General features: G+C 41.2%; 1 protein-coding gene across 1 annotated transcript in view; it reads right to left on the bottom strand.

Annotated features, from left to right (window-relative positions):
• Nucleotides 1-21,970, bottom strand: part of LOC126408332 (copine-8-like) — a 96,353-nt gene that overhangs the window by 50,595 nt on the left and 23,788 nt on the right. Inside the window, exons 3-4 of the mRNA XM_050073833.1 lie at nucleotides 16,944-16,990; nucleotides 13,719-13,822 (exon numbers count right to left, since the gene is read on the bottom strand). Of these exons, the coding sequence (XP_049929790.1) occupies nucleotides 13,719-13,822; nucleotides 16,944-16,990 (151 nt within the window). The remainder of the gene's footprint in view (nucleotides 1-13,718; nucleotides 13,823-16,943; nucleotides 16,991-21,970) is intronic.

Here is a 21,970-nt window from a genome sequence, read left to right as displayed (position 1 = left end):
ATTAAAGAGATCTGTCACTGGAAAATGACACATTAAAAATACTGCATAGTTTATCTCACTGTAACAAGAAAATGAAAGAGGAGACGTGAAACAGAACAAGCATGTTTTCACTTTGGATTAAACATGGTCAGAACTCTGCGAGGAATCAACATGAATGGATGGATGGATGGACGCATCCATACTTAGATATCAAGCACAAACTCACTAAGCAGACTCACAGACTCGGATGAACGTTCAGGGTTTTTAATCAGGCAAAGGTTGGTACATGGGTGGTCAGTCACACTGGTGAAAGTATCTAAAATCAACAGGCACAAGGGTGGTCACAAGTAAAAACGATCACACACACACAGAGGGAACACAAGGGAAACACTAGACCTTATACTCAAGGGTAAAGACCATCCGGCAACAAGGGGAAGACAGGGACTTAAACAAACTGAGACAAGGGAGACAATGAGACACAGGTGAAACACATTGAGGCACAGGTGAAACACATTGAGGCACAGGTGAAACACATTGAGACAGGTGAAACACATTGAGGCACAGGTGAAACACATTGGGACACAGGTGAACACACATTAAGGCACAGGTGAAACACATTGGGACACAGGTGAAACACATTGAGGCACAGGTGAAACACATTGAGGCACAGATGAAACACATTGAGGCACTGGTGAAACACATTGAGACACTGGTGAAACACATTGAGGCACAGGTGAAACACACGGGGACACAGGTGAAAGACATTGAAGCACTGGTGAAAGACATTGAGGCACAGGTGAAACACATTGAGACACAGGTGAAACACAGGTGAAACACATTGAGGCACAGGTGAAACACATTGAGGCACAGGTGAAACACATTAAGGCACAAGTGAAACACATTGAGGCACTGGTGAAACACATTGAGGCACAGGTGAAACACATGGGGACACAGGTGAAACACATTGAGACACTGGTGAAACACATTGAGGCACAGGTGAAACACATTGAGGCACTGGTGAAACACATTGAGGCACTGGTGAAACACATTGAGCCACAGGTGAAACACATTAAGACACTGGTGAAACACATTGAGGCACAGGTGAAACACATTGAGGCACCGGTGAAACACATTGAGACACAGGTGAAACACATTGGGACACAGGTGAAACACATCAAGGCACAGGTGAAACACATTGGGACACAGGTGAAACACATTGAGGCACTGGTAAGACACATTAGGGCGGGGCAAGAATTTACAAAGGAGGGAAACTTGACAGGACACGGGATCTGAAACAAGATGAGACAATGGATACCAAAATAAAACAGGAAACACAGAGATGACAAATGAACATGAATCTAGGCAACTTGATAGGTCAAGACATTAGACATGTGTGACACGCACATTGCTCTACAAGGTGTGCCTGTTTCCCTGGCCGTTCTTTCTGTTACACAGCTGCTGTTTTTTGGGGGTTTTCTACAGACATTTCCACACACCCAGACACACAGACATGACTGCTTACTGACTTTCACGTTTATTTGATCATTCATCATTATTTTGTGAACAAATAAGATTTTAGCTCTTTGTACACTCGTCGATGCAGCCTCAGAGAAAGGCTGGAACAACATTACAGTACCGATGTGAGCATGTGTAGTCCAGTATTCTCTGCACTTTGTAGCACACATTCAACACATCCCTGTATGTACAGTTTGCACCTGTGTAAAGATACAGTGTGTTTGTGGTCTAGCTGTTGTTTATCTGTTTTTATACCTACTTGCCTATGAGGTAGATTATACCTGTTGTTTATGTCTGCTCATCTTTGTTTAGCTCCAGTACACTGTCTCTGTTGAGCTGCATGTCTGTATCTGTATTTGCCTGTACATTTGTTCTCACGGCGTGTGTGAGGATATCGTGAGAGCTGCTGACAAGCAGAGTCCAATTCCTCGTACGTGTCAACATAATTGGCCAATTAAGTTGATTGTGTTAGTGACAGGACAGCTGGCAGACGTCTTAACAGATTTAGAAATACAGTTAAGCTCAAGCACGATGACTCAATGTCACTTTTGATGAAACTTTATACAGTTACACATCTCTCTGTTCGGTTTTAGTATTCCAGCTGCGTTTGACTGTGTGTGTGTGTGTGTGTGTGTGTGTGTCTGTGTCTGTGTGTGTCTGTGTGTGTGTGTGTGTCACTGCCTGAGCTTCATCTCATCACTGTGTTCTCACGTTCTGAAACCCTGATGACTAACAGAGTGTTCACACGAACTTTTCAGGATTGAATTTGTGCAGAACAAAGCCATTATTTCCAGTGGTAAGAACAAGCTGTAACAAAGCATCCTGCCCTGATTTGCTGTCAGGTTTTAAACTAAACTACGCTGACCTTTGACCCCGAACACACTGACCTCTTCGATTAGAGGCCAGTGGGATTGTGGTGTTGACGAGAGGCTGAAGTTACAACAGTGAAATCTCACTGTAGAGAAGGACAGAAGAGAAATGCATTTGTGCATCAGTTATGTAACTCTGCACTTTGATCCTAAACAATCCTGACATGACAGAAAATATCTGAGAGGACATGAACGCCAGGTTAGAAAATAAATATTCTGATTGTTTACACTGCAGTGCATCATGGGAACACAACACAATATCTTTATCGTCACTGTAAAAACACAGCAAGATTCAGCCTTCAACTACAGCACAGAGCTGAAATAAACAAGTTCATACAAATAAGTTCAAACAGCAATAAATAGAGATTATAAAACGTATAGGGCATTTCAGTTTGCTGGTTTATAGGATTATTTACTGGGATTTGTTTTACACGCAACCTCTAAAAATCTGTAAGAAACACCACATTATGTCCTCAGTCTGTGACAGTCGCTCTCAGACAAAACTCAGAGAAATACCTGAATTAAAATCAAAATCAGACTTCATCATTCGACTCCTGTATTTTAACACTGTCAGACTCACAATGGATATTTTTTAAAAAGTTGATGCATCAGAGACGTCATATTCTCAGGGCTGCAAAATTACTCAAAATATTATCACAACTGTAATATGGCCAAGAGCAATATCCAAATTTAAGGAGCTGCTATTTTTGATGGAGGTAAAATGTGTCATAACATGATGTTATAGATAAAGCGCTGTGGTGCTGCAGAGATGACCCAGCCTAGGAATCATAATCCAAACATAAGGGCACATGCTCATCAGGTACAGACGACAACAAAAATTACATCATTATTATTTTTAAATTTTTTTGGTGAAAATGAAATTTTCACAAACAAAAGTGACAGCAGCCTTATTATTTTTTATGCCACACATTCATTATTCTTAGTCAAAACCTGGTGCCTACATTACCCACAATGCAACCTGAATGCTGACAGTTTGCTCTGAGATTTCCTCACATATGTGGTAGTGGGGCTGCACAGTTATTCAAATTTAAGATTTTGGCTTCTAATAATTCAATGAACATGATAATTTTGACTTTTAAAATGCTTTGCTCAGAGAAAACTCTGCTGCACATCAAATCAAGCGCTCCATGAACCTGGCAGGAGTGTAGCTAAAGCTTTAACCACATGGGCTTTATTTGGTAAGATAGCACGGGATTGCTTCAAAGTTAGACCAAAAAGTGTGCAGACTGGGCTGGGGTCCATTTAGGTTTCAAATACCTCGCTAAAGGCTTTAAATATATTTGTTCAGAAGTTTGGACATAACCAAAACATATGCATTAAGTCTGCTGGCTGGCCTCTATATCGATGGCATAACATTTGGATATAACTTTGTCAGTCTAGTGTTAGTAAGATGAGCTCTATGAACCACTTTCAGCTGTATTACGTATGTTGAGAGGATGTGGTAATGCATGCATCTAGTCTAAGATGGAGTCCCATTGGTCGTCTGTTAGAGCTGTTCCAAGAGTGCCAGGCCATTTTTATATTTTCAAGAGTGTGGATTAATATCATTAATGAGCTTGTATATCAGGGACATCAATCCTCTATGATCTGAGTTTAATTCAAGGATACGGTAGATATGTGATTCTGCTGGATTATTTGGAAATGAATTCAATGTGTTTCTTTCAAAGCTTGAAATTTGAAGGTAATGGAATAAATGGTTCTTAGGTAGATGATACATCTGGGCCAACTGAGAGGAAGATGCAAATGTATCTTCTATGTATAAATTATGGATTGATCCGATCCCCTTATTAAACCATGTGAGTCCATGTGATTGGACTTAATGGGGGAGAGGGCTGAAGCTCCTTGCATGGATTATGATTTTGGCCATAATTGTGCAGCACTGTGCAGAAACACTTCCTGTAATCAGAGTTCCCCTTTAAAACATGCAACATTTTTTCTTCCTGTCCACACAGCTTTCCGTCGCCAATTTGAAAAAGTAGATTTTTCCCCGACACCTGACAGCACTGCTCGGTCTACAGAATAGTCACAGCCTGACACACTCGTCCATCCTGTGCAGACGCATTCATCCAAACCCATAAGTAACATCATGCAAACCATGTGATCCACTCGCTTCTCTGGAGAACAATTTATCCAGCTTTATTTACTCCCCATAACCCGTCACCTTCCCGGGCCTCTCAGGTGTGCGTCAATATGTGTGTGTGTGTGTGTGTGTGTGTGTGTGTGTGTGTGCAGCAGCGTGCAGCCGAGTGTGTAAAAGGGAGAGCCTGAGTGTTTCTTTCTACAGACAGCATGCCATGTACGATAAGGCGCCTGCTGACACAACTGGGAGACGCTGTGTGTGACTACAGGAGGGGGCTGGGGGGGGGGGGGGCTCCGATACAGAGACGTTCCTAATGTTATTCCATAAGAGCAAGGAAACACGCTGCTGTTACGCAACGCGCCAAAGGCAAAATGCACAGGTGCGCTTCATGTTCTATTCGCCCTTTGCTTCTGTCACTACCAAATGTTCATAAATGATTCATATAATCTTATTTAATAATGAGACCCAAACGCAGAGAGCAGCGGGGGAGGGGAGGGGGGCAGAGGGGAGGGGGGAGGAAAACATACTACTGATATATGTATACCATGTACGGTAGTCAGGTCGAATCAGTTTGATTTATACAGCCCAGTATCTTAAATCACAAATGTGCCAGAGGTGGCTTTACAATCTGTGCAGATACACCACCCTCTGACCTCTGACCCTCGAACCAGAGCAGGAAGAACTCCCCTAAAATAACCTTCACATGGAGACACTGTCAGAAACCTCAGTGGAGCAGAGGGACCGCTCCACCAAAACATGTTGTGAACACACACTAAACCAACACTGTAAAATTACAACGCTACAATCAGTACGACCAAATTATTGACCGACTGTAAACATGTATGAAGAGTGTATTCAGCTGGACATGTTCCCGCACACCTACAAACACACACATGTTCACCACACCTACAAACACACACATGTTCACCCACACCTACAAACACACACGTGTGCAGGAGCATGTCTGTGGATATTCTCATTCATCCAGGTCATAGTTATCTCAAGGCAACTGAATCAAACGCAACTGGACTTGGTTTTGTCTTAGAAGACGTTTCACCTCTTATCCAAGAGGCTTCATCAGTTCATGCTTGTCTGACTAGGCTGGAACTAGTCTGACAAACTGGTGTGGAAGCACCCAGGTATTTAACCTCTGGGGAGGTCTTCACAAGGCAAATTATGTCACTGGTTCATTAGTGCTCCAATGGTGTGTCAACGACAGTCGTTGAAACTCCTGCTGCAACGCTGCAATTGGAGTCGTTAGAGTCACATGAGGCCATTTGTGAACGACCATTGTTTTTAGAGGTTAAGTTGTTAAACCTCCTGGGCAAGGATGAAAGGACAGCATTATAGGTGGGGCAGACCTGGGCTGCGACACCACCTATCCTAGTTCCAGCCTAGTCAGACAAGCATGAACTGATGAAGCCTCTTGGATAAGAGGTGAAACGTCTTCTAAGACAAAACCAAGTCCAGTTGCGTTCGATTCAATTGCCTTGAGATAGGTGTGCAGGAGCACGTGTCCCACGGCGCCTCATGAGTGAGTGACTGTGTGTTTACGTGGATGACATCACTCTGCATGGGCACTGGGCCAGACAGGGTTTCTGTTGGTCCTGTGCTGTCTGTCTTGCAGTGTGTGTAGTGTGTGGTGTGTAACGGGGGGGGGCAACGATGACTAACGATGGCACACAAACAAACGAGGCCAGAGAGGCGGGCAAACAACAGCTGACAGCTCTCTGACACTTGAGCTCCGTCTCCTAACAGCTTTATGAAACCTTCATAAAACCTCCACAGCCGCGGATACGAGATGCTGCACCACTGTGTTATTAACACAAGTTCGATGGTCTGATTGGTCCTGACAGATTATACTGAAGAAACTGTCATTAGATTATTTTCCCACATTGTTCAGCCCTACAGATGAATGTTATGCAATAAATATTTGCATGAGACGTGATAAAAACTGTTCTGTTGATATATAAGCATGAACTCTCCAATAGTTTGACTCTGAATCATTTTTCAGATCTCACCTTCTTACAGAATAATGGTCCAATTTTTTTCAACAATTCAAATGTAAATTAGTTTTTTGTTTTTAAATACATTTGAACTCTGCTGGTGTTTGTCAAAAAAGAGTATGGCCGAGTTTAAGGTTGAGTTATTATTGTTTCTGATTCTGCTGATTTGTTGTTCGAATCGTGGGTCTATTTGTGACATGTTTTTGACAGAGAGGATTCCAGTGCAGTAATTAGTCATAAACAAAGAGGTATTTTGTGTTTCTTTCTGGTTTAAAGATAAAATTACATGTATGATCAATTTCATCATGCACAGGTTACATGTTTGTTGTGAGTTTTTGCATGAGTAACACTGCATGTTAAACTTGGACGAGGGAGCGGCTTCCTCTTGTAGATAAAATCATGTCAGTGCAGTGATTTACATTTTAATGTAAAACTACAGTCTTCTGTGTGTCTACAGATATTTCCTAAATTCATACAGGTAAATTTTACATTTTATATTTTCTATATTCTAAGTTATTAGGGATGCTTTGTGCATACTGTAAAACCTTAGTTAGTAGCCCGGGTTTTTATTTGCCTAAATCACTGAAGTCAACAGGCCTATATTTGAGACAGGCCTTAAATTCCTCTCACACAAAACTGTTGCTCAGCAAAGACAGAGAAATACAATCAAATTGTTCATATAAATTAGTCTGAATATTACTGTTTAAAAATTAGGCTTCCAACAACAAATCCATTATGAATCAGTCATTTGGTCTAACTCCAAGAGACAGTTATGACACTTGTTTTATGTCACACAAGGATTACGTCACCCGTCAAACCGACACAACTCCACTTTATCCTGTTAAAACATTTCTCACAACTTGGATTAATTTTATTAAAAAAACAACAACTTTTGATTGTTTTGTTCTGAGGACCCTGACGGACTGAAGGAATATGAATAACTCACAGGGTAATCGAGGAACGGACACATAATCTGACTTCATGACCGATTCAGAGGTAATGTAGCCTTTTATTTTTCTGCCATCTCTTGTTTACCAGGCCGATTAATCAGAGGGAATTAATGTCTTCTTTGGTGCTCATGGTCTCAGTCTAATGAACTGAATCGAGCTAACGATGTGTACAGTTTCAATACTGACACAGTTAACACATTTATATTTGTATGCACAACCTATGAGCTCACCAACACTAGCTCCAGTGGGTAGCCAACAACCTGATTTATACATCCAAGGAACTTCTATAATAATGAACTGCTTGGCAACCAGACCAGGCCTCTAATAGAGACAGGCCTTTATCTATCTATCCATCTATCTATCTACCTACCTACCTACCTGACCTCTTTAACAGCCCGGTCAGTGCCAGCTCCGGTCTGCAAATATACTACAAAGAGCACATACGTACTGAGCAACATTCAGTTTGTTTCCACAAAAATGTTTATGTGAAAATGAAGCATTTCTTAATGACTATAAAGTTCTTATACATTTTAATATACGGAGCTGATTCCTGATATCTGATACTCTGGATCACTCTGGCAGAAAAATCTCCAAACCAGTGAAATAAACAGAGTTAATACAGCTATATTCTCCTTTTATTCCTTTGGGAGGATTTTTCACGTCATTTTTTGAGCTCTGATCCAATTTGCCACACTTGATTAGACAACAATCCACCCTGAGGGGCTTCCACTGGCTTCACTGAGCATCTCATGTTTCAGTTTATAAAGGGGAGAAAAGAGGAGCAGTGAACATGGCCCGCAGTGAGATGGGGGTTAACAGGATTTCCAGGCACGGATGGCAGCAGAGGAAGCAAAGTGTGTCGTGGCTTTGGGGTCTTTGGGTAAAGAGAGCAGGGGATGGTTCAGCAGCAGTGCGGTTGCTGGCGGTTTGAGGGGTGCTCGCTGCTGTCTGGCTGTATGAATGTCCTGAAGGGATGTGAGGCGCTGAGTGGGAGTGAGGGGAGGTGGAGGAGGTGAGGAGCTACAGTAAAAAGACTTTCAGACCTCAGGACAGAGGAGAGCAGGGTCACCGCTGGTTCTGGGAGAAATCTGAGAAATCTATGTGTGTGTGCATGTTACAGCTCAACATGAGAGGCAGAGAGGAAACTGTGCACATGTTTCACTGTACTCTGTGTCTTTTCACCTCAGTGTTGTAGGTCTTTAACATTTCAGAATATGTCTGTGCATTAAGCAAAAAATTGAAAATAGCAACAGACCCATGTTATTACCTGGAGGTAAAGCTGCCTCTCCCCCACAGGGCTGTAGGCTACATACTGTAGGAGTCTTAAAATGTGTTTGTCTTGTTGTGTTATTGGGAGCCAGAACAGAAGGAGTCATGGCTCAAAACCAGCCGCCACTGCCCGGCAACGAAAACAAAGACAACTATAGTTAAATGTGATAAGACCAAAGGACTGGACGGAGGCCATCATCAAAAATGCTCACATGTGCAGCGCACACTTCATATCAGGTTAGGGAAAAAGTATTTCATGTTGTAGGGATGAATAACGTTATGTGTGTTAAGGGTTATCATGTCCACCTCATCAGAAACTGGGGAGGGATTAAGAGGAATATAGGATTTCTCTGGAACGCTAACCCGTTGGTCAGTGTTTACTTATTCAAGTAACACTCACGGTCCCGGAGAGTGAGTGACCTGACATGGTGCGTTGGTAAATTCAGTCTGACGCTCTACACTAAAATGAGAGCCCTGTTGGTGGAAGAAACGGAGCGTTATATTTCTACATGAATGAACCAACAGTTAAGTTAATCACACATTCACTCCGCTCGGTGCTCTGCTGCTCCGTCTCCACAGACAGAGTGTCCAGAGTGAGAATATTTCAGAATATTCCCTATTCAGAGTGACTTGTATCATCTTATCATCTTCATTGTTTGAAACAAGCCAAGAGAACCAGCTAGCACTAGCTGACATCTGAGGAGAATTGTTTTGCCTCCAGCTAAGCCCCGCCCACCAAAAAACGTCACACTGTGTACTAACAGTAAAAGGGTCTCTGCTCTCCGTTCACATAACATATTTTAATTGTCTGTACCGGAGGTTCGTATGGAGTTTGACAAACAAGTATGCAGATTCTTATCTGTGGAATCTTGTGCAGAGGGACTTAAGAGTTTCACACACTGGTTCCTCTCGACTGTTTCAAATCTCTGCTGCAGGAATTTTCATCATCATCATCTATCTGCCGATGTCAGGGTGTGTTTTAGCTGCTCTCTGTAATCATGTGTAGTCGCCCCTGTTTTTATGGTTCACTTACAGCATATATTAACAGACTTTTTGTAATCTCATTTTGTGTTTTATATTGCTTGTTTTAGAGCTGTATATTTTTTTACCTTGTGTTTATGTTCTGTTGTCTGTCTCTAATTTTATGTTGCTGCCTGTCTTGGTCAGGACACTCCTGAAAAAGAGATTTTTAATCTCAAGAGGTTTTTTTTAGAGTTGTACCGATACCGATACCGATACCAGTATCAGAAATGCTTCCGATACTGCCTAAAATGCAGCATCGGGCATCGCCGAGTACAGCCTATGACCAATCCGATACTACGTAATGCCTCACATCATTACACATATTCACGCTATCGTTTGAACATCGCCATCGCGATGTGCGCATGTGCGATAGTCACATCGCAGGACATGCGATGTTTTCTCTTTTTTTAGAACATGTAAACTTTTGTTTTGCTTCAGAAAAGCAGCTCTGAAGCTCCGCTCGTTGCTCCGCTCCGCTCGCCTCTCTCTCTGTCTCTCCCTCTCTGACAACAGCAGCCCCTCCCCCTCTCATGCACACGCTGCAGTCACACACTGAAAATGAGCGACATGCAAGAGGGAGAAATGGTAAAGGAGGATTTATGCCTGGTGCACACTACATGACTTTTCTGCCCGTTCTTAAAGTCACTATGTCACATTACACGATTGTGGAGTCAGAAAATCGTGCCGTGACTTGGCCGACAGACATGACACACTACACAAGTGTGATGTCATCGGGTTATTCTTGTCCTATTTTTATTACTTTTACTATTATTTGAGTCACTGTGTCTGTTCATGTGCCAGCCGAAATGTTGTTGTAGTCACCTAAAAAGCGCCAGCAGACGGCAGGAGCTACATTTGAAGTACCGTACGTAAACATTAAAGTCACTAATTTCTCCACAACAAGTTCCTGCAAATGTTTCACAATAAAAGCCTATTTAGAAAATTGAGGGATTCTCTCAGCCGAGGTTATAAGGGGCTTTTAATTTGAAACAAGTTCAGGAAGTGTTGAGTTTGAAATGACGGCGCCATGCATTAACTTTATCAAGCTAACGGGAGCAGATAATAAGTAAAAAGATAAAGAAACAGAGGGAATGATAAATTACGACCCTTTTATAATGTAGTCTGTTTCAAATGAAGCTGGTAGCCTCTGCAGTTATGGTGAGTAAAAGCCCCACCACTATTTTTTAATTTTCTTACTTTAAGTCAAATGGTGAAAATTCTTGTATTTTTTAATACAATACAATGTCTTTTTTACCAAATTGTGTGGCTGCACTTTAACCTGTGTCTTGATCTGTGTCAACACTGGATAATAATAATAATAAAAAGTTTTATGGCATTCATTCTACTATTATGTATTTATTTCTTAATACTTTACATAGTTTTGGGAGTTGAGACATACAACAATTCATATCCCATTCATTTTTATTTTATGTGCTGGTATCGGATCGGTACTAGGTATCAGCAGATACCTAAGGTTCAGGGATCGGAATCGGTATCGGGAAGGAAAAAGTGGTTTCCGTACATCTCTAGTTTTTTTGGTGAAATAAAGGTTCAATAAATAAATTAAATTACACATATGGTATGCTTATTGTATTTTTTTCATTATCCTCAGAAGCCTGTTAACATCTGGCAAAGGAACTGCTGATGATTCAGTTCGGATGCATTTGTATTTGTTTAAATGTGGATTAATGTACATCATCCCTTTTAAACAAATAAATAGAAAGTGATCATGTCTGTGTGTGTTTGGGAGATTTTGTTCTTTTTCTGAAGGCAGACATTTGTGTGTGTGTGCGTATGTGTGTGCGTACGTGTGTGTGTATGTGTGTGTGTGTATGTGTGTGTGCTAGCCATGTCCTCGCTGCGAGTGATCGTAGTGCCATCAGCCCAGCAGACAGTAACGGGGCCTGATGCTCACTCACTCACAAAGAGCCCTACAGGGAGTCGGCCGGGCCGCACAAACACACACACACATACATACATGCACATGCACACATCACGCACGCACACACACACACACACACACACACACGCACACACAAATATCCCTCTACATATCTGATCACACATGCCTACATGCTGAGGCACAGGCCTACACACACATATACACATTACCAGACACACACTGTTGGTACAGTGGGAACACAATACACTGCCTACACACGGACACACAGACACACACACAGCCCTACAGGACCAACGGCAAGCGTCTTTCCTTGACCTTCAGTGTGACCTCCCACAGCTTGTAAGCAGCGTGTGTCTCCGGCTGTCGACAGGCCAACAAGTAAACAAACAAAAGAGCGGTTGCATATTTCATGAGCTCTCGTGGGAAAACGCGTGAGGCTGGAACAATAGAAGAAAATACAGATTATCATAATTACTCCGACAGCTTGACTTTTAGGGCTTCATGGGGAAATATGACTTTTTTTAACTTTTAACACAAGCATGACTCCAAATCCAGGTGTTTCTGATGTGGTCGTGACAACATGTAAATATTCAGTTTGTAGCTGAAATAAATACTTTTCTGTTTTAATCCTCCGACAGACGGAGAGACTTTATCAGTCTGATAAGTTTAGTGCAGCTACACTGTGCCACATGGATCTAATAAACTTGGGTACGACATCAGGTTTGATGTCTGCAGACTGTACGATGACAGCGCCTACTGAATCACAGGCTACGACGTACAATGCAACAGCTTCATATACTGAGTGCACAAGGATGCTGCAGGATTATTACTTCTCCAACTGTGAAGCAAAACATTGAGGTTAATATAACTAATAAATTTATTCTTATCATTAATAAAAGTTATAAAATGCCTGAAAAAATGTTAATAAGATGTTTGAATGTCTGGATTTGTACTTTTTTTTATAAAATCTCCAAAAAAAGTGATAAAATGTCCGAAAAACATTATTAAAATGAAAAAAAGTTGATAAAATCTCTTGAAAATATTTATAAAATATCTGAAAAAAAATTGATAAAATGTGGTTAACTTCCCTCCATCTCACCAGCAGCCAAATATTCACCCTCTCTGGAACGGTTGCTCAGACTACAGATTGTAGCCACCATGGACACCAAGACTATAGAAGTTGATTAAGGGAGAAACTGCCCCTCTCTCTCTAAACCTCAGATCAAACTCTATCAAACCTTAAACCAGGATTCTGTTACTGTCTTGCCTATATGATCACAAAATAAAATGGAGGAGAACATGATGGGGCCTCAAAATGAGCTCTGAGGGACCCCTGAGGTGTTTGTTGTCTGCTGTGGTAGTTAAAGAATCTTGTGTTTTAACAAAGCAGGTTCTGCTTGAGCGCTGAAGTCTAAGAAAACTCTGTGCTGACCCAGAAGATACCCACCCAGTGCTTAAGGCAGTCAATTAAAATTGTATGATCAACTGTGTCAAAAGCCGCACTTAGGTCTAAAAGGATTAAGACCGAGCAATCTCCTGCATCTGCTGCTGAAACGAGGTTGTTTGTTTCTTTCATAAGAGCTTATTTTGCACTGCAGAGCAGCCAAAAACAAATTCATAAAAAAATGGTGGAAAATATTTGATAAAAATACAATTAACAGAGGAAGGAGTTCAAGGTCTTCATCAGTTAAAATGAACCGACTTTTGTAGGTCGTGTGACTGTTTGCTGGAAGATCCTGTTTACATCCAACTGTGAGGATAAACTTGTCTTTTAATGGATACTGAGGAGAAATGACCGATACTGAAAATGGATCATAATCATCACAAAATGCCAAGTGTGTGATTCACTGTGTGAGCGTGGCCCTATTTTGTCTCAAAGCATTGTATGAATGAGATGAATTCACATGGAAACACTGGTGGAAAAAGTGGCAGGAAAACTTGTCTTTTATTTAAAAGGGAGAAGACTTACATCTCCCTCTGCACAGACCATGAATATTTCAGTCTTCGCTCGACTCTGCTCCACACAGAGCGGCACCCACACCCGCACAACACACACACACACACACACACACAGCAACACGCATAAGTCAATTGTTAACTCACAGGTCAAAGCGTAGATTCTGCCTCTCCTCAAAGAAATAGTCCAGGATGAATTTGCGGACAAAGTCAGGGTTGAGGGTGTTGTCTATGACTTCTGTCCGTCCAAACTAGAGGAGAGAGGGTGATGTTTGATTAGCAGCTCAAAGAGTCATTCCACAAACTGGAAAAACACCAGTGAAAAACCCTACATAATGTAAGAAATAACAGTCCTGTATATCAGACATTAAAAATTACACTGTTGTTAAAAAAACAAAGCCTAACAACATGCCAACATGCTGCATCTCAAATGCTTCATGTCTAATATCATTCCTCTTTCAAAGCGCTGATGATTCACCACGAAACCAGCTGAAACTTGTAGCTACTTGTTAGGGTGTAATGATCCATCGATGTGGATCAATATATCAATTCAATGATCACTGATCCAATATTATTGATGCAAAGTGAAAACATCTATCTATATCATCATCTTCAGGTCACGCCTTTATTTTAAAATCCTGTGTCACTGTCAAACAGCAGCAGGCAGATAACGGCGAGCAGCCGAGAGACAGATGACGAAGATAACGTTGTTTACTCGGGAATAAATCAGCAGTGTGGAAATATTTTGGATTTCAGAGAAAATACGGGTCAACAGACAGGACACATGTTGTGTGTAAACAATGACTTTATAGTGATATATTTCAGTCTGCTCTGTCCACAGTCCATAGTCCCACAGAGGCTTTACAGCTAAAAGCAGATTGTTCCTAACAAGCTGAAACAACAACTGTTTATGTCTCATGTCGTGTTCACGTAAACCAAATGTGAATTTTTAAGTTTGAAGGCTAGGATATTTTGTGCTGACTCTCTTCATCAAGCAAATAACTCACGTCATACGTGCATGAAATCGCTTTATCACTGAGTGAACTTACTGTGTTATGTCCTCAGTGTCATACGTCCACAGAGGATCTCATTGCTGATTGGCTATCACGGCACGAATCAGTTCAATCAATTTCACATCCATTGTGTCCATCGTGCCGCTCTGCAAGAATTCACATCTACTTGCATCTTTACATTGAATTTAAATGTAATTCACTCCTGTGAATTGTTTTATTTGCTCCCAGTGTGAACACAACATTACGGCTCAGCCTAGTTTGCCTAATATCTTCATGTTTATGAGCCATAACTTTACCTACAGGCAGTGATTCTTGTCAGCAGCAGAGAGGACAGAGGACTGAGACTGACTGATGTCTCTGTTATTTATTCTTCATAAAATTCACTCAGTACTGTGATTTCAGGAAAATGATTTATTTAACTGACATATCAGATTTGTTCCCAGTGAGATATTTAGTGTTTAGTGAGTTAATATTGTCACTTTGCTTTTTTTAATATTACTGTTGCTGCTCTAGAAATAAATAATAAAATAAATATTCAGTTTTGATCCTGTTCTGAATTTATTCTTTTTAAAAAAGACTTCCTTGTATAATTTACATTATTAGTTCTCTGAAATTCTCTTTCACGTTGTAGCAAAAATCAGTATTGTGACTGAAATATCCCAAATCAGATCGATATCAAATCAAAGTGGAAATCGGGTTTGATCGGGACCTTGTGAGTCAAAATCAAATTGATTCAGGAAGTCAGCCCTAATTGACAAGCCACAAGACTTGCAAGTGACATCATCAGCCTGCTTGAGTCCAGCTGAGACGGGACAGTTCACACTGCTGCAACTTTTCTTTTCAACGTTCTAAAATGGTTTCATCTCAGTGTGAATCTTTGGTCTGAACTAGGGTTGCAGGGATATACCGGTTTCAAGGTATACCATGATATAAAAGTTGTTGGTTATCATAAGTGAGCATGTGCTTTTCTACGATATTGGAAAAAAAAGGCAACTGGACGGAGAATCTCTTTTTAATTTTACTTATTTTCTAAGAGGAGACTTTTTACACAAACTTCCATAACAAATGTTTCAATTATAGTATTAAAATGTTTGTTCAACCAACAATAATCCTTTCTGTTTTCATTCTGACTGATAATAAAATCAATTCTGTGATACCATGAAACCATGATATTTTCTTAAAGCTTATTCTACCATGAAAATCTCATACCGTTGCAACCCTAGTCTGAGCTGGGTTTAAATGTCCAAAAATTGATACTGCACAGAGGATAAGCCGCTGTGATGCCACTGATAATGTGGTCAGTGCCTCCCTCAGGACAAATTGGACAGTTTTTAGAACGACCAGATTTTCATTCACCATTTTTCATCCATCCAACGATTTTGTTTTCTTAAGATGAACATTACAGCTTTACAGGGCTAATATATGGTTTGTGTGTACATGAAATGATTACATGAGTAATCACTTTATGTGATCATTTAGTTACTTAATTAGAGTTAAAGACTGACTGATACTGGCTCAGCAGCCAGAAGGATATTGGGACGTCATGCTTCCTCAATCTATTAGAGAGTCACGGGAAAACTATCCTGAGGCTGCACAGATTCTTCAAAAAACCAGACCGGGAGCTTTTTCCACAGAATTTACAACATGTAAGCTGCAATTAACAAAGTGAGAACACTTCGTCCCATTCATTTCGGCACTCGTTAAAACAACGCTTGTGACCCTGTAGGACCCAAAAATGAATCTGCAATTTGCAAGCATCAATTATTTGTCAAACATGACGCTGCCCTTTTTGCAATTTGCATGTACGCAGTGCTCACAAAATCTCTTTAGTGGAACAGGCTGCTGATCTGAGAGAGACCCAAGGATAATTAGACCTGCTCCAAAATGCAATCAGCCCCAACACAGAGAAAGAACACCAACACCATAAATATAATTAAGACAACTCCAGTCCTGAGTCTCACTTCCTGGGAACTAAGAGGACCTGAAAAGACCCCTGGTTTACACACACTCAATCTGTTTCTGTCACACAAACACGATAAAGCAACGTCATCAAACACCTTCTGAAAAGAGACGCCTGCGTGTGATTGGCTCAGCATGCTGGGTTAAATGTGATAAATTAAGACCAATACATTGATCCAAAAGACTTAACCCTGCATTTCTGAGGGTAACAAAAACAGCATTACTTTTCATGTTCTTATCACTGATCAGATACTGTCAGCTGGCTCACAGGCCGCCCGCCCAAAAACTTATTGTATCCCTCCGATATGACTTTCTGAAGGCAGCTGCCATTTAAGCTCCTTGGAAGCTTTCAGTGGTTATACTGTAAATGATTCCCCCACACCTCCGCCCCTGTACTCACCTCTCTCCATTCCCTGTTGGCTATTCCTTGAGTGTACAGCACACAAACTGTTGAATTAGAAACAGAGGAGAGGAGAGAAACAAGAGAGGGTTAGACTGATTGAAGAGTATTTAACGGTGGACAAAAAAAAACACTGAGAAGTCTGCTGAGAGCGTGTTCTTTCCCCGGACCCCAACATGAGAGGAAAACTCCCTAATTAAATGTCACTAGAACTTTGCCTTGCAGCATGATGATATTTGAGAGAGGGGCTGGGGAGGGAGGGGGAGGATGGGGACGGGGTGAGTGAGTGTTTGTGTGGATGGAAGAGAAAGTCCTCCTTAGTGACATTCGAGCGTCTCCGTCCGCGGAAGTCTTGGAGTGTTTTTTGATTACGGACCACCAGTGAAAACACAGCGAGGCAATCAGCTGGCACTAAAATGACATTTAATTTGCATTCTAGCAGCCTTTACTGTATTCACACACACATCTGTCACATGGCAGCCACTCACAACTCTGAAACCCCCGGGACCACACACTCAGAAATCTGTTTCAACTGGTAAAATGTTTACATCATGAAAAAGTCAGTGGAACTGTGGTAATGCTAAAGATGGACGTGTGTTAACATGATTAAATCATAGTTTAAGTTCCCCAGACACATTTTAAAGCAGGCAGAAATACTACTTACTCCATTAATATTTTATATATGGATATATATGGTTTATTCCACATAAAAAGTAAAAAGAAAACTCTGAAAACGCGCTGGAAGCAGATCTACTCTTTTTCAATCAAAAATTCTGTATCTGGCCTCTCGCCCCACCCACCGCTGCAGCTTGTCGTAGGTTTCGCTCTCTCCCACTGTGACACAGCTTTAAATCAAAGTGTGGAAACAGGTCTGCAGCTGTGAGACTAGTACTTTGTCGACCGTTGAAAGACCAGCGTGCATCAAGATGGCTAACGTACGTGTTTGAGCCTCAGTCAGACCCAGATGTGGAGTCTGTCCTGCACCAAAATCAACAACTAGTAGTGGTAGGTGAAAATTGATGCAGCATAGTATTGCAATATTTTTGTGTGGTAATACTGTTTCGATGCTGAGTTCACTGTATCTGACTCCAAGTATTGATATTTTTAATACATAACATAATTATTACAAATACAAATTTTTGGTAGCCTACTGGAATAATAAAATCTTTGTATTCAAGGTGAGGTGAACAGACTGAAAACATTATCTCATTAGATATAAGAGATGTTGACAAAGTTTTCCTTTGTTGACGTAATCTGCAGGTGAAAAAAGGTAATAAATTGCAATATGTTTGAAATGACAATAATATTGTATTGTGACTTCAGTATCATGATAATATCGTATCGTTGGGCCTCTGGTGAGCAATTATCAGACATATCAGATAGTCAGTGTCGTTAGCATCTTTTATTGGTTCAGTGTTTCCCACAGGTCTGAATTCTGTCACTGGCTGAGGGAGACCATGGTGTATTTAAGTTCATGCCAGTAGGCACAGGTGTGGCTTATTGAGGGAAGCAAACAGTTTTCATCTGTGCTCAGATTGAGATTTATGTGTCTGTATTTATTGAACTTTGTGTTGAAACTTATTAGAAGTTAAAAGGACATTACGGACACTGGTGAGGCAATAACATATGATGATATAAACCTTTGGTAAAGACTGGGGATCATTTCTGATTCTGAGTACACGTCCAAACATTTCAGCCAATTACCAGCCAGCAGTGGCTAAAGTATAGAGCAAGTCCCTACAGTGCATAATCCAGCTCACCTGGTGCACATTTGAATCTCAGATTTTGGGGAAATGCACAGATATCACCCCCTTCAGTAGAGGAATGTGAAAACACCTTTGCTCTGATACAAGTCAGTAAAGTCGAGTTTAGACATTTTAGATAACATAAACAGAAGAAAAGAGTAGGAGGAGACTTTAACACCCTTAAACATTGTAAGAGAACAATAACTTACTGCCAAAAATCAACAGAACATATGCTTTGGATATTTTTCGTGTGCGTGCATCCCTTTGTCATCTCTCCATGTCCCCTCTCTGAATCTGGAGGTTGTGGATCATGATGCAACGTAGGCAGAACTCTTAATGTATTTTTTTCCTCAGCAGCAGTTTGTTGAGTTTGAATTGTGGGGCAGAGAATTGATCAGTTGATCAGTTTTTGGTCAGCTTGATCAGAGCTGATTGTTGGATTAGAGGAGCAGCTGCTGCAGAGGCAAGTTAATGCAAACTTTTAGATTTGGCTCTGGATCGCAGGGTGCATGGTTTCCATGGGAACACTGCTGGTTTCATCTGCTGTAATTTGAAACGACACCGCTGTCGTTTGAGGAAACGGAGCTCTCTATTTTTTAATGAATGAATGAACGATTAAGTTTCAGTTTCTGCATTCTGCTGCTCCATCTTTGCCTAGAGTACGCTCTGTGCTCGAAAGTGTGGTGCTCTGAATATCCGCACAATATCTTTAACCACCACTCCTAATGAACAGTCCAGCCCAGAAAATAGAAAATCAGTATGTGGCAACAATGCTGATATCGGGCAGGCCGGCACATGTAAAAACAAAACATGAAGTCAGACCTTAAAATATAAGATACTGATTGACACCTAATTTTCTTTTTGCCGATTTATCCTGTGTTACAGTTCATGATGCTACATTTACTTTGTATAGCATTAGCTGACTGGACGGTGCTGCAGATTTACACCTTATTTAGGTCTTGAATATTTTGCAACCTCATTTAGTTCATCTCTGTTTTGAAACTACTCAGTAATCACAACGTTAGGAAGACAACCTGTTTTAGAAAGAGTGGGTGAAATCCAATCTAGTTGCTACATCTGAAACAAATGGAGTAAAGACGTCGATCTGCACTTCAGCTGTTTAATAATCGTCTGTCCTCTCTCTGATATCTACACTAACAAACCACACACTGCTCTGTTTGGTATAGGTGATATTTACTGCTGTAATCTGAGCTCCATCCTTTGGGAATTATCTTTAAAAAAACGCCTCATGAGGAAGGCAGAGCGACCCGTTTCCAACCCATTCCACCTGAGCAACAACGATCGCCAACTCTGAAAGGCCACAACAACAACAACAACAACAACAACAACCTCTGTGTGTCCTTGTCCTCTCTGGTCACACAAAAGCACTAAAAAGGAAAAGAAAAGGAAAAATACAAACACATGAGCCTGTTAGCTCGTGTTGAGTGCTAAGTGTCCACTAAGATGGTCTGTGTTGGTGGAAGAGCATCCATGGGGATGCACATCATGGCTGGTGAGCTGGGCAGGTTTTATAGCTCAGTGGTTACAGACATACTGATCTGTAAAGTCCAGCTCAGACCAAAGATTCATGAAGAGATGACATTATTAAGTCAAACCCTGAAACAAAGGACAATAACGGATGTGTAATAACGGAGAGAATGTTGGACAACTAATGAAGCTCTAGCCAAAGTTCAGTCAGGAAGAAAATACTCTGCATGCTCAGGCTGTAAGTTTTCTTTCTCACCCTGCCATTTGCTCCTCACACACATGGTCACTCTTTATCTCGAGCTGTCATTGTCCGGGGCTCTCAGAAGAGTCATCAGCTGATTAACAATCAACCAATAGCACAGTGACACACCTTCTCTGTCAGCCTATCATCTCACTGCTCCTCATTTTAAATATGGTTCTTTCTTGCCGCAGTCGTGTGCACCCTCCACCTTCCCATCACCACAGAGTCTTTACAGATTCATCAGCCTCATCCGCCTCATCATCCTCAGAGTCATCAGCCACAACCATTGTCTGGACTCCATGGAGGGATTTATCTTGCTGCCACTCAGATGTCCTCGATCACAAAATATCTCCCTCTGGTGTCCAAAGACTTCTGTTAAATCTTAATCAGCACAAATCATCTGTTAATCTATTCACTCACGTTCTGTATGGAATATTATCTTTACTTCACTCTCCTGTCTCTTCTGATTGAAATATTACAGCTCTGTGCTCCTGGAGGAGTTCTGACATGTTTGCCTTTCAGCAACAACACAGAGAGCCTGCAGCGGCCTATGAGATGACTGTACGTCATCATTTATTTGCTGAGTTTGTACCACTTAGTCGCATTTACCCTTTATCAATACACCAATATTTCCACCTCTCCCAAAGCGTAAAAACTTTTTTCTATATTTTCTTCATTTTTCATAAAGAGAGAGATGGAAACACAACTACTGAAGCTCAAAGGGAAGAAAACACTATTTATATGTTGCATAAAAACTCTATATCAGGGTCTTAGGGACAAAAAAACACCTGATGCAATCAGACGCTATAAAAAAAGAACTTGAGTGCAACTTGTGTCATCTGATTATGAAGGCAACACCCTCAGCTGAGGCGACTTGCATTATCATTAATTACAGCATTAATTGTAAATTTATGCCTGACTTAATGTATGAGCTACCACCGACTGATGAAGTAACATGACTGATTTAATCATGGCTTCATTAACAGTTGTGACTGTGTGTGAAAATCATCCTATCTGATGAATCCCAGTTTTTCTCCTCTGAAAACTGACATTTCCATCTTTCAGAGCGAAGCTCCTGCCGCGCTCAGATACGCTATATTATTACCAACATTTTGTTTGTGCGACTCGCGGCCGTGTTGAAAATGTCACACTGTTTTTGAGTGCAAACACAGAAAAACAAGTGTCCTAATTACCCTGCGTCTGGTGCGACGGCAGCCATGCTGTCAGTCTGGATGTTGTATATGTTGCATTGTGGGTGGCGTGCAGCGGGCCTGGGCTCAGCTGCTTCAATATACAGTCATCCTTTAATCTTGCAATGAAGCATCAGATGACACATGGTCTCCGCGTTATTGTGTGGACGGGGATAGCAATACATCAATCAAACGCCTGTAAATAGCGATGCATCCTCGCCATTCGTACAGCCGTACTTTCAACTCTTTATTCACGGGCTGATAATGAGGTAAAACCCTGACAATAACACGGCCAACACTATCTCTGTTTTGAATGCAGGAGATACTGACGGTGTGTACTTTGATAACACTCCCGTCTGCTAA

Source organism: Epinephelus moara, chromosome 20 (genome assembly GCF_006386435.1).
Source record: "Epinephelus moara isolate mb chromosome 20, YSFRI_EMoa_1.0, whole genome shotgun sequence".
NCBI classification, from domain to species: Eukaryota; Metazoa; Chordata; class Actinopteri; order Perciformes; family Serranidae; genus Epinephelus; species Epinephelus moara.
The sequence above is the reverse complement of the archived record's forward strand: the minus strand, read 5'-3'. Positions and strand labels throughout refer to the sequence as shown.